The 14,701-nt window shown below is 37.2% G+C and overlaps 1 protein-coding gene across 9 annotated transcripts in view; it reads right to left on the reverse strand.

The window, feature by feature from the left end:
* HDAC9 (histone deacetylase 9) overlaps nucleotides 1–14,701 on the reverse strand; it is a 579,212-nt gene that overhangs the window by 322,195 nt on the left and 242,316 nt on the right. For all 9 annotated transcript variants that reach the window (XM_060108643.1, XM_060108642.1, XM_060108648.1 and 6 more), the window contains one exon: nucleotides 2,200–2,377. In XM_060108643.1, the coding sequence (XP_059964626.1) occupies nucleotides 2,200–2,377 (178 nt within the window). The remainder of the gene's footprint in view (nucleotides 1–2,199; nucleotides 2,378–14,701) is intronic.

Here is a 14,701-nt window from a genome sequence, read left to right on the forward strand (position 1 = left end):
TGCTCCGCAATGGGAGAGGCCACAACAGTGAGAGGCCCGTGTACCGCAAAAAAAAAAAAAAGAAAATACACTCAAGCTGATTTCCCTATTTGTGTTTGGAATATAAACTCTGATAAATACTAGGATGTTGACATTATGAGAAAGAAACTAATCATGTGAAATGACCCAGTCTTCAGTCTGAAGGATTAGGTTATGTTTATGTCATGCTTATGTTATTTGGTTTGCAGTCCATCCTTTCACCTGATTCTTTTAAGGCCTACAAACCCTGTTCAACATGTTTTCTCAAACTAGTAGGATCATTCTAATATTCAGAGATCTTGCTTCATTCATTTGGAAGGAACATATAAAAGTAGAGGAAACCACAGCATGTCAGGAAAGGGTCACCCCTCTTAACCAAGAAAAGAAACTATCAGTAGGATTACAATAGTAGACAGCAGCGCACATGGAAACAGCACCACAAAACTTTATAATCAAGCTCACTTTTTTTTTTTTTTTTTCTTTTTGCGGTATGCGGGCCTCTCACTGTTGTGGCCTCTCCCGTTGCGGAGCACAGGCTCCGGATGCGCAGGCCCAGCGGCCATGGCTCACGGGCCCAGCCGCTCCGCGGCATATGGGATCCTCCCAGACCGGGGCACGAACCCGTATCCCCTGCATCAGCAGGCGGACTCTTAACCACTGCGCCACCAGGGAGGCCCCAAGCTCACTTTTAAACTAAGGAAATGATTTTGAGTGAATGTAACCTGCATTACAATAGGGTGTCTGTGTCTCTGAAAGCTTATGGCTGAATAAAAAACACTTTCAGTAAAAAGAATTGAGAAGTATCTAATTCTTAAAGGCTGCTGCTCTCACTACCTACAAAAAGTATTTCTCTACATCACGTATCTGGCTTTGAGCAAAAATTCTCAGAAGACCAGGGATAGAACCAGGCCTGACTGATCCAAGCGGCTTCCGCTGACAGTGGGCTGCAGTCCTGGGTCGTCTGGGATACCAGGACAGGTCTGCTTTGCTCCAAGTTATAGAGGGATCAGAGGCAGTGGCTAATGTGGTGAAGGAAATATATCCAAATATAACGACTGCAGCTCCTAGTATGGAATGTTGGCTTGTGGTGTAACACATTATAAAAAGTAGCTCCTATGCATACTTACTAAGATGTCTGTCAAAGTTAAATAACGTGGCCATTTCATTTATTGATTTTTAAATAAAAGATGATATCAAGGCTTGGGAACGTGATTTCAGAAAAAGTATTTTAACTTTTCCAAGCACAAAGGGTTGCTTGAGGTCACAGAAGCCACAAAAACAAACTCTGAATCCTAAAAACTGCTTCAAAAATAAATCAGATAACCTGTGAGAGACTTTGGGGGAAGGTACATCTGAACTCTCCCCTTGCTGCATCCAAGTTATGAGCCCTTAGGGCTAGAATATCTTTCATTTGATGAGCCACAGTTTGAGTGCATGGAATAAGAACAGGGGCCAGCAGACTTAAGGGAATATTCATCCACATGGATATTTATGGTACAGCTCCTTTGTGAGAGAATAGCACCCTTTTTGTGTGTGTGTTCCGGACTTGACCTTCCTTTGGCCTTGGAATTATCTGGTTTGTTTTCCTCTGTAGCCAGGTTCTGAAATACCAAACACAGCTGTAGGCAAACGAAGAGGGTAGTCAAATAGCCCACCCATTGGTGCCATAATAAATGGAAATGGAACTCATGTATGTAGAATTAAACAAGGTTTGCCTTGGCACCACTGTCTCCTATGAGTCATTTGTATGCAAAGTCAGAAGAAAACAGGGACACCAACAAAACAGCAAGAAAGACAAACTGGAAGAGGGGCACTCTTTAGACTCAAATGAAGCCAGCATCATAAATTTCCTAGTGGCCAGGACTACTAGAAGGAAGAGATTGAGGAACACTGCTAAAGAATGTTGTAGGGATTTTTGTTTCCAAAAGGGACCCATGCACCTGTTGATGTGTTTTCCAGGCCCTTGAATGGTAACAATTTATGAGGCTATTAATACTAAGCCCAAGATTTATCAGATGTGCTGTTTGTCTTGTGGCCTATATAATCTCATAAAATTTGGGTTGCATTGGGTTAAAATGGAGTGTTCTGCTCTTGGAGTTATTCAGAGCATTTAAATTGCTTAATCCTACAAGAACGGTGTATTTAGCCTGCCTATTAGGGAGAGTCTTTAGGGATTCTCACCAGTTGCAGAGCCAGGCAGGAGGTGGCAGTCCATTGCTGGGTGAGGTAAAATGCAGGCAGCAGGGGAGGAATGAGTCCTGGAGACAAGACGATGCTTCTCTAATCCGTCCATGCCATCCGCGGCCAGCTGAGCTGGGCGCACCGAGAGCGCACGTGCGTGCTGTGGCTCCAGGAAGGGCTGTTGCCAAGAGAAGAGCACAGTAGAAAGGAACATGAGACAAGCACTAAGGGAGACACTGAGAGCGACATGGCAACCAATTAAGTTCATCAGGTCAGAGACATAATAAACGGTGTGAAGGAAAAAAATAGAGAAAGGGAGAAACAAAACACCATCTAGTCAATAAATCCATTCAACAGATGTTTTCACACTGACGGCCAGGGCCTGTCTGCCTGGCTAAGGAGGAGGTGATGGCAGGAGGCCTGTCAGTTTGAACTGATTGAAAGAAACAGACCTTTAACCTCAAGAGGAACATTGACTTAGACTCATTTCCTACCTTGATACCAACGTTTTGAATACAGCCCCAGAATTGTTACAACGCAAAGTGGGAGAACAATTCAACTGCTTTCAAACCGCCAACGAAGCTCAATTCTGAAAACCCTATCTTGAATTTATTTCAGTAATATTGTCAATGACATTTATGAGAGCCTAAAAATTGCCAATTAAATGACTATATTTGACAACTTTCAGTCTTCATATAATGGTACAGAATAAGGAAGTTTTCATAGGTTGCATGGTGTAATCTCAATACTATGAAAAGTTTTAGTTTCTTTATAAAGTATTAAATACAATCTCAGTGATTTAACAACATTATCAATCTTCATACTTCTCAAGTTATGAAATCAAAGAGCCAGAATTTGGAAGCTCCTGAAAGATTCACTTGGTCTATTCCTCTGTCTCCAAAAAAGACAATCTCTAAAATAGAGAGGGGCGGTTAATTTAGTTATCAGTGTTACACACCGAATATTTCCTCTCTTCAACATCACGGGATTCATAACCTTTGTGTTGATTTTTATGTTTGTTTCCTTTTCCATGTTCCCAACAAACGTGAAAAGTAGCTGAACAGTGATACAAAGGATGATCATCACATTCCATGGATAAGGAAACTAATACTCCAAAAGGTTAACAAAGCCTTTTAAATACAAGCCTAATTGCTATAATTCTTAAAATGTACATGGTCTTCTGCTTTGGTCTACCTGCCAGGCATGTACTGTTTTAAGACTGAATGCAAACATCACCTCTCCTTAGTAAGGCCCTGCCTTAACCTTCTTGTCAGGGTGGTGCTCCTCTAGCACAAGGCTTGGTACATCCTTAGTGTACAAATTATTTACTTAGTGAGAATGCTAACAAATCTACATACAACACAACTGTATTCAATGCATATTACATGGTTTTATGTCAGTATGACTTTCTCTGTATGAGTTAATGCTGTATATAAAAATGAGTAATGATTATGAATATGTATTTAGTTATAGATCATAGACAGAGATTCCCCAATTTAGAAAAAAGTTAAGAATCCTTTAAAATTAACTTTAAAATAAGTTATAACTAATGTATGTGTATGTGGTGTTACTTCAGTTTTGCTCTGCAGAATAACTGAACCATTAATCAACTGGAAGGCATTTGTCACATCATTGAGCTCTGGGCATTTGCTTTGATGATTAGAATGACTTGGCCAGGATGTAGATCTAGTTCTAATAGTTTTAACACATCTACAGGAGTCTAAATCTCTTGTTTTCTTGAGCATCTCAATGTTCAATTCCCTAAGGTACAGCAGTAGGATTGACATGGTTCCTCCTCTCATGAAACTTATATAGGGAATGTAAATGTGTAATTATGACTTTGGGAGTTTTCTATGGAGAAAATGAGCTCTTCTGCATATGATCTAAAATGCCTGGATAAATATATACCTGGATGTTTGTAATATCTATCCCTTCTGTCTCTTTCTATTATAATCCAACCTAATGCAAAGGCCCTTGATTGATCACCCTACCTCTAAAATCAACCCATCCAATTCTTTCCTGCAAGAATTCTCTTCCTAAAGCTCTCCTATAAGTAAAAAGCTGGTAGAAAGTCTGTGAAGGTAAAGCAAAGTTTGAAGAACCTCGCCAGCCTGTCATCTGGAATCTCCCTAAGTGAGGCCAACTTGAATTTCAGTGTTAGATCTTCTATTCCTTTTTCAGATTCCAGCTCAAATCCTATCTACTGTATAACAAATACCATCTCCAGGGCTGCATTCATGGGCTCTTTCCTGTATAAAAAATATTAAAAATTAAATTTTATGCTAATATTGGCATACACTGGAATCATTATCATAATATTCATTTTTTTCTGATTAAAAATTAACATTTAAGACATTTTTGGGGCCCCTTAGAGTATCATGGGTTCTGGGCACAGTGTCTACTGTGTCTAATGGATATGTTGGCTCTGATCATTCGTGCTTCCAATCTATCTTTTCTGTATCACCCCCTCTAGGTATGTCCATGAAGCTTCACATTCAGCAACCATTCACTACCTCTAAAGTCCTCTTCAAATTTTACATGGAACCTTTTCAAGCCCATATATTACATGCACTTTCCCTCTCCACTACATTCCCATCACATTTTGTTTTTCTCTCTCCATTTCCCTGCCACCATCTTTTATATTTTAGAGTTTCTGCATGCAGTAACTACTTATTGAGGTCACACTCTGAGCCAGACACTTTGCAGGTGTGTTGAGCCTTTTTTATGTTTATTGTCTAGTGAGGAAACAGACATTAAATATTTCTAAGTATAATGTAATTATAATGAGTGCTATATGGGGAAAATGCAGAGTATCATGAAAAACTGTCAAGAAGAACCTAATTTAGAGGTTGAGGGAACTTTAAGAAAGTGACATTTAACTTGAGCTGTAAAAGATAAATTCCATTAGCCAGAAGCAAAGTGGGGAGAAGGCTCTAGATAGGTTGTGTGTGTGTGTGTGTGTGTGTGTGTGTGTGTGTGTGGTGTGTGAAATCATCTTTCCATGTACAATATTGAAAGCTCTTTGAACCAGGGACTGGATCTATATCATCTGTGAACTTATATTGTGCTGCATTTTGTATTTCTTATGCTTTCTCGAAGTTAAATATTTATTTGCGCATTAAGAATATGTAACATGGGACTTGCAGTAGTTAAGAATCCGCCTGCCAATGCAGGGGACACAGGTTCAATCCCTGGTCCGGGAAGACCCCACATGTCACGGAGCAACAAAGCCCGTGTGCCACAACTACTGAGCCTGCTCTCTAGAACCCGTGAGCCACAATCACTGAGCCCATGTGCCACAACTACTGAAGCCCACGTGCCTAGAGCCCGTGCTCTACAACAAAAGAAACCACTGCAATGAGAAGCCTGTGCACTGCAACGAAGAGTAGCCCCCGCTCACTGCAACTAGAGAAGGCCCACACGCAGCAACAAAGGGCCAATGCAACCAAGATAGATTAATTAATTAATTAATTTTTAAAAAAAGCATATGTAACAGATATTTGAGAGTTAAAGGCCATGGTTTTTTCAAATAACATAACCATGTTTTAGATGACTGGGGTTACTACATGTTTTCCCTCTTAATGAATAACTCAATACTGTAAGAGCTCCATGTTAATACCACCGCCACCTTCTTTCTTTCTTTGCTAATAAAGCATATTTATTGCTTTACTTGGACTTCACAGGAACCTTTGAGATAATGGAATTACAGTTTGCTACCTCATAACCAAGATACAAATGTTACACCTCAACACAGACCTTTACAAACAAGCAAGCAAATTCTACTTATTCAATTCTACTTATCTAATCTCCTTATCCATACTATTAGGAATACGGCAATATAGGTAAGAGACAAACAACTACTTGTTCAATAGTAGTTATTTATTCATCACATGTAAGTGTCCTTCCAATATCTACTGTGCATGCAGATAGAAAATACTGATAGATGCCATGCTGGGTTGTATAGATAGGAAAGTGAGTTAAGCATCGCTCCTGATCTTATAGGTTGACACCCAAATTCAAGCACTTTGTCCATAAATAGTAAGTTCCATAAAGATATGAGCTTTGCCTACTGAATCATATATTCCCATGCAGTGTTTCACACATATAGTAGGTGTTAACAAATATATGTTGAATAAATACATGAATAGAAAGGAGATACATGGTCATCTTTAAGATCTCACTACGAGGATAAAACAAGAAAGCAGCTTATAAGCAATCATTATATAAAGAACCAAGGAATGGCTAATGAAAATATAAGAAAATAGAGAACAGACAAAACAACTATCAAAGTACAATACTCTGAAGTTATTTAGTGATGGAGCCAAGAGCTGAGGGAAACGAGTGATTTGAGAATTATTTTTTCCCTTTGTGCTTTTATGTGGTTTCCAAACTTTCTGCATATCACAATTAAGAAAAATGGCAAATGTTACTTAAAATAAATAGTTGAACCTTTCAAACACTTCACTGGGACAGATTCATAATTATTGGTTCTAAGAGCAGACATGGATCAAATATTTTTGAACCTTCTACCGAAAAAGGACTATAAAAGAGAGAAAAGTTTATTCACTTTCAAAAGAGTTGACTACAATTATATGCCTTTACAAATGAAGTATAGCTTTTAATGTATAGGGCAAATCTTGACAATCTAGTAAGGCACTGATTATTATGGTACATATTAGTGACGAAAGTATCACAAAACAGTAGGCCACTTTTATTTCAGATGGATATTACTCCTCAGCAATAAAACGCTTCCTTCATGAGGCTGAAAATTGAGATAGTATTTTTATAGCTAAAAAAGTGTTTCATTAAACATTTTTTTCTATTAGCAATTTTAACGAGAGAGAATTTTGTTCGTGGTTATTTCCCATACTTCGAAGTAAGGACAAAAATGCATGTTTCTCTCTTGCATCATCAGAAAAATAAAATGTCTAACAGTTCAGAACCTACTGCTACTAAAAATTGCATGCATACCCAAATTAACCTGTCATCTATTGAGTGCCTTTGGAAAATGTGTCATGCCCAATTAATGAATAATAAACATGCCCTCATCCCCCAAAAGCATTCTTATTTAAAATACTTTTTAAATACATGTAGTATTTTGAGCCTGTTTCTTATGCATACATGGCCTTTCTTTTTTCAGGTGATTTAACTAGGGACTTGGTTTTGATTGTTTACTTTGCCAGATTGTTATTCAGGGACATTCTGTCAGGCTACTGAGATGTGTACGACAACCTTTTCTATATGAAATGGCCTAAGGCCACTACACCTGAACATCATCTGTCTCCTCCTACTGATAAAAGTTGCAAAGTACTTTCAGTGAAGAGTTATTATGCCCCTACTTTATAAATTCTTCAATGATACCTAGCAGGACATCAATGTCATTGGGGCCTGGGCCTTCCTAAGCTGTGGGGCATAGGCACTGCCATCTATTTGGAAAGTGGGTCTCTATATATAGGTCTCTGTATGGCAGGCACAATGTTCTTGCTGTTAAATATTTGGGAGTGGCTTGCTAATGGAGATTATGAAATGATAAAGCCCCTGGGTTGAGGAGACTTCAAGGTTCTATTTTTTTGTGACAGCAGTGATTTTTTATTTTGCTTCTGTTTGGTTTTATGTTGTTTTCTTGTTGCCACTGCTCAGGGACCTATTTTATGGCTTCTGGGTTTTCACTTCGTTCTGGATGGTTACCTTTGCTTCCAGACATATTACTCATTGTGTGCTATAATCAATATCATCATGCAATTTCAGCAAAAGCAAATACAGAAATCATAAATTATAGCGTTTAATCTTTGAAATAATCAAAATTATTTGGATTAGTTTAATAAAAGATATGACCTAAAAATAAAGGAAAAAGGATCATGGGAAAATAATTAGAAAAAATATTAAAATTCTGTTTCTAAAGCCATTTCTTTAAAGAATATGTTCCTCCTTGTTTGGCATTATGAGAAAATTGAATTTTCTTTTTGGTTTGCAGTGCTTTGAATTTAAGAAGTTTTGCTTTTACAGAAAATTAGAATCATAAATATCCCTAGGGGTTATCTTATAAGATGCCAAGGGCTAGAGGGAATTTACACGTTCTAAAGTGTTTGTATTATTCAGTATGGGTGTAGAAATAGTGGCTAACTTTACTTTTTAAAGCTAAACATGCATATTAATAATTTTTTTTTTTTTTCTTTTTGCGGTATGCGGGCCTCTCACTGTCGTGGCCTCTCCCGTTGCGGAGCACAGGCTCCGGACGCGCAGGCCCAGCGGCCATGGCTCACGGGCCCAGCCGCTCCGCGGCATATGGGATCCTCCCAGATCGGGGCACGAACCCGTATCCCCTGCATCGGCAGGCGGACTCTCAACCACTGCGCCACCAGGGAGGCCCGCATATTAATAATTTAAAAGTAGCTATTAAATAAATAGAAATAACATATATAACTTTAAAGTAGACAAACATTTTTAGAAGGAGACAAAACAAAGAAGCCATCAGTCTAAAAATAAATGGAGAAAAAAATGAAGCACTGAAAAAGCTGTACAAACATAATTCACAAAATAAGATGCTACAAATTCCTACATATCACTAAACACAGTTGATGTCAATGTACTCAATTTGCCAGTTAAAAGATGAAGACAGTCAAATTGAATTTCAAAAATACAAAGGCTATATTCTTTGGCAGACCAAGATTAAATTAAAAGGTTCCATGATATAAGAAAATACTAACAACACAACAACAAAAAGACGTAAAAGCCTTGTGCAGCCCTGTTAAAACCAGATTAAATAGACTTTATGGGGAAAATATTAGAGACCATAATAAAGGTATATATAAAATAATACGGAAGTTCAATTAACCAAAAAAAAATTCTAAAACTAGTAACAGGGACTCAAAATGTAAATTGGCAAAACTATAAAGAAAAATCAACATCATGGAAGGAGATTATAACAAACGTATAACAAAATAAGTGAGGTTACAAAAGATTTGAATTAACACAATTCCTTGGTGATATATTGAAACTTGCAGCCAAACATATTCTTTCAAGCACACATGTAACAATTGCAAAATTGACCAATACAATAAAGGAGGTGTCAACAAACTTTAAAGAATTAATATTGAAAATAGAATATTATTCAGCCTTAAAAAGGAAGGAAATTCTGACATATGCTACAACATGGATAAACCTTGACGACACCATGCTAAGTGAAATATGCCAGTTACAAAGGACAAATACTGTGTGACTCCACTTATATAATACACCTAGAGTAACTAAATTCATATAGACAGAAAGTAGGATGGTGGTTACCAGGGGCTGGCAAAAAGGGGAAATGGAGAGTTATTGTTCAGTGGCTACAGAGTTTCAATTTGGGAAGAGGAAAAATGTTCTGGAGATGGTTCGTGGTGATGGTTGCACAACAGTGAATATACTTGATTGCCACTGAACTGTACACTTAAAAATAGTTAAACAGTAAATTTTCTGTTACATATATTTTACTGAAAAAAAAGAGAAATATTATTCAAATCATATATGGGGACCATATATGGTCAGAGATGTAAACTAGGTAGATGAAAAGATACACTATATTCTGTGATAGAATCACTATCATAAAGATAACAGTTCTTCCCAAAAGAATCTATAATTTCTGGAATGTTTCAGCTGATTCTAAATTTTGCATAGGAGAGCAAAGGCAGAGAATACCCAAGTGAATTGTGAAAATAAAGAATAAGTTGGGGAGATATGACCAACCAGGTATCTATACATACTAAAAACTAAATTATTTCAGACATATTAGCACAATAGATTAATGGAAGAGAACAGAGAGCCTAGAAGCAGACCCATGAGTATACGGAAACTTGTGATATATAACAGAGATGATCTACACAGTAGCAGGTAAACAAAGAATAGTTAATAAACGATGTTGGGAACACTGGTTATCCATAAGGAAGCAATGAATTTAGATACCTACCTAACACTACATGCAAAAAACAACTGAAAATGGATGAAAAACTTAAAAATGTAAATGCACAATTTTTAAAGTTTTATGGAAGTAGATGGAGAATATCATTCTAAACTTGAGGAAGGAAAGAAAGTCAAATACTTCTGTTTATCATAAGCCAGAAAAACACAAGCCAGAAACTGGGTAGAAATATTTGCAAAACATAGAATAAGGCAATGTTTAATGTCTACGTTACCTATATAACTCCTAAAAATAAATAGGAACAGAAAATGGACAGAAAGTATGAACAGGAAATTCCCGGATTAAATAATAAAATATTTCAATAAATCAACAAATACATGAATAGAAAACCCTCACTAGTAATCAGAAAAATGCAAATTAAAACCAACATGAGATATCAATTTATACTCACGAGATTGACCAGAAATTTAAAAGTCTCATGATACCAAGCATTACAGAAAACATAAAGCAAGAGAAACTCATAGACTACTTGTAGGAGAATAAATCATTATAACTACCTTAAAGAACAATGGACTAATATTTAGTAACAGTGAAGATGGACAGTAAACCTACAGCATAAATGGTGAATGAGTGAAAAAAGCAAGCAAAAAACGTATATGAAGTCAATTATTTAAGTTTAAAAATATGCAATATACATTGTTTTAATTAACAATTAATATACATTATTTAAGTATATATGAATATAATAAAAATATAAAGAAATGCACAGGAAAAATAAAAAGCAAATTCAGAAAAGAAGGAATGGGAGGAGGATGAAATAGGAAAGAGATACATAGTAAACTTTATATATATTACATTTTATCTCTCAAGCTGGATGTTATGGATGTTCATTATATAATCTTTATTATTTTTTTCTGTATATTAATACATTTAAAATAAGTGTAAAATGTTTAATAAATTGGCACATATAAAACACCAATATTATTATAACATAAAATTGGTTTTATTGAAAAGACTAAGTTTTTGTAGGGAGGGAACAAAGATTCACTGGAAAATACAAAAAAGAAAAAATAAGAGAAAAAAGAAATAAAGAAAAAGTAAAAGTAGGTGAGAAAAAAATAAGTATGAAAAATTATTTTTTAGTAAGTTTAAGTATGCTAATTTACTTTTAGGTCATATATTCATAAGATATCAATTAATTTGTACTATATTGCACTGATTGATAAATGAGTACAATAAAATGTACAATTAAGTATATTCTGTCTTTAGAATTTCAACATATTATCATGAAATTCATCTCAATGAGAAAACAATGATACTTAAAGGACTGAGAAATTAGTGCAGAAAAATGTAAACTGGAAACTTGAAATGATGATTTGGAACAGAAGAAAAAACAAATTTAAGTGTGCAAACTTTAAGAAACTAAAGAAACATAAAGACACTTAAAAGCAATCATTTCTAAGTACTGATAATATGACTGATTTATTGTCATTTTCTTAATATTTTGGCTGACCTGTATTTTCCAAATTGCCTAATAAACAGCATTTTTAACTCTATTTTTAAAGTTATTTTCAAATGTTACACTTTATTGTGATATCAATATCTTAAGTGGTTAAATATGCTAAGGGGATTAGCATGGATATTAATTTGGACTTGGAAAAAGAGAGACTACTAGATACCTGTGAACAGAAATCTGACTGCATTTTCATACTCTCAGTCCTAAACCTAGAGCCCAGAACACAAGGGCTCACTAAATGTTGAGAATGTATATATTATAATATAATGTATATTATAATATTATATATTATATATTATAGAAATATAACTGCTTCTAGTCTAAGATTAGGGGAAAAATCTGACTCTCTAATGTATTTGACTGAGCTGATAAATCTACCTAATTTTTTTCAATGTAATTTAAATTTCTTGTTTTCTTCTTCACATTGTGTCAGAAAACACTTTGGTAAACCCAAACCCATCAGCAACTCTAGGTCACTAAGATTTTCCCTAGTATTTTGTTTTTAACTCACCAGTGTATTGGAATAATCATTTTATGCAATTAGAACCACAGTTAGGGGCCTCCCTGGTGGCGCGGTGGTTGGGAGTCCGCCTGCCGATGCAGGGGATACGGGTTCGTGCCCTGGTCTGGGAGGATCCCATATGCCGCGGAGCGGCTGGGCCCGTGAGCCATGGCCGCTGGGCCTGCACGTCCGGAGCCTGCGCGTCCGGAGCCTGTGCTCCGCAGCGGGGGAGGCCACAACAGTGAGAGGCCCGCATACCACACAAAAAAAAAAAAGAACCACAGTTAGAACAGAGTGATTGAGATGAAGTTTCAGAGAAAGTCTACTCTCCTGGAGATGTTACTGGGTGTGTACAAGTAATTCAATATTACCTTGGGGCCTGAAGTAGGGGTGGGCCACTGGTTGATGACATTTGGCTAAAAACTGGTATAGTGCCGAATAGAACCCAAATATGGTACCTGAGAGCAGTGGTCTCCGAAGTTGGGAGTACACATACATCCAGTGAGTGCAGAAGAAAATAGCAGAGGTGCTACTTGTGTTTAATTTTTAAATAAAAACACAAGAAAGCAAATTAACTATATTAATATTTGATATATGGATAGACAGTAGCATTTACACCCAGTCCCTGCATCAAGGGTCATACAGCACAAACTCTCTGAGATATCCTAAGTTAGGGAGGAGAGTCCAATTTCAAACCTTAATACACAGCTACAGTAATCAAAACAGTGTGCATAAGGATAGACATATAGAATTGGAATTGAACTGAAAACCCAGAAATAAACCCTTCCATTTACGGTCAACTGATTTTCACCAAAGGTGCCAAGACAATTCAAAAGGGAAAAAACAGTCTTTCAACAAATGGAGCTGGGACAACTGCATACCCACAGGCAAATGAAACTGAACCACATCCTCACACCAAACACAAAACTTAACTCCAAATGGATCACAGAATAAATACAAGAGCTAAAACTATAAAATTATTAGAAGAAATATAGAAGTAAATCTTATTAGATATAAGACCCAAAACCAACAGTGCCTCCCCAAAATACAGATATAATCAGAAGTAAAAACTTTTATGCTTCAAAGGACACCATCAAGTAAACAGTTAATACACAAATCAGAGAGAATCTCTGCAAACCATATACCTGATCAGAGACTTGTACCCAGCATGTCTGAAGTATTCTTATGCATTAATAATAAAAAGACAACCCAATTTAAAAATGAGTAAAGTTTCTGAATAAACATTTCTCTAAAAGACATCTACAAATGGCCAATAGCACATGAAAAGATGTTCAACATCATTAGCCGTCAGGGATTTGCAAATCAAAACCACGATAAGATGCAGCCTCATTCCAACTAGAATGGTTTACCATAAAAAAGATAGCTAAGGGCCTCCCTGGTGGCACAGTGGTTGAGAGTCCGCCTGCCAATGCAGGGGACACGGGTTCGTGCCCCGGTCCGGGAAGATCCCACATGCCGCGGAGCGGCTGGGCCCGTGAGCCATGGCCGCTGAGCCTGCGCGTCCGGAGCCTGTGCCCCGCAATGGGAGAGGCGACAACAGTGAGAGGCCCGCGTACTGCAAAAAAAAAAAAAAAAAAAAAAAAGGTAGCTAATAACAAGCGTTGGTGAGGATGTGGAGGAATTGGAACTGTCATACACTGTTGGAGGGAAGATAAAATGATGCAGCCGATTTGAAAAACAGTTCTGCAGTTCCTTGAAAAGCTAAACTTAGAGCTACCATATGACCCAGCAATTTCAGTAATATGTATATACCTAAGAGAAATGAAAATATCTCACAAAAATTCATACATGAATGTTCATATCAGCACTATAATAGACCAAAGTAGAAACAACCCAAATATCCATCAACTGATGAATGGATAAATAAAATATGGTATATCTAATGCAATGGAATGTTATCCAGCCATACAAACTTTGTTTTGTTTTTTCCTCATTTGCAAAACCACAAACCATAGTTGCTATTTTCAGGGGAAAACTTAGGTATTAAAGTGCAAGCTCATAAAATAAAAATACCTAAAAAAGTATAAATATCCTCCTAGAATAAATTTTATTGCATTAACTCTTAATATCTTCAGACCTTAAAAAAGACAAGCCGGGCTTCCCTGGTGGCGCAGTGGTTGAGAGTCCGCCTGCCGATGCAGGGGACACGGGTTCGTGCCCCGGTCTGGGAGGATCCCACATGCCGCGGAGCGGCTTGGCCCATGAGCCATGGCCGTTGAGCCTGCGTGTCCGGAGCCTGTGCTCCGCAACGGGAGAGGCCACAACAGTGAGAGGCCCACATACCGCAAAAAAAAAAAAAAAAAAAAAGACAAGCCTATGTATTATGCCAGGGTCGGAGATCAAACAAGGGCAAAAAGTGGCCGGCAGCTCCCCACAGGGGACACCCCAAAGCCAACCCTCCTCCTGGGGCTCCACGGGGGAGAACTGGTCTGCTGGTGTTTCAATGTGTCCTATAGAAAAGCATGTTATAAAATGTTGAGACCAAACATTCATCATACAACAGACCTTACAAAGAGGAGGACTTAGGTCCTAGGTTCTGAAGAACTTGGTTAATCAGGTTTGGGGG

The sequence above is a fragment of the Mesoplodon densirostris genome, chromosome 9 (genome assembly GCF_025265405.1).
Source record: "Mesoplodon densirostris isolate mMesDen1 chromosome 9, mMesDen1 primary haplotype, whole genome shotgun sequence".
Lineage (NCBI taxonomy): Eukaryota > Metazoa > Chordata > Mammalia > Artiodactyla > Ziphiidae > Mesoplodon > Mesoplodon densirostris.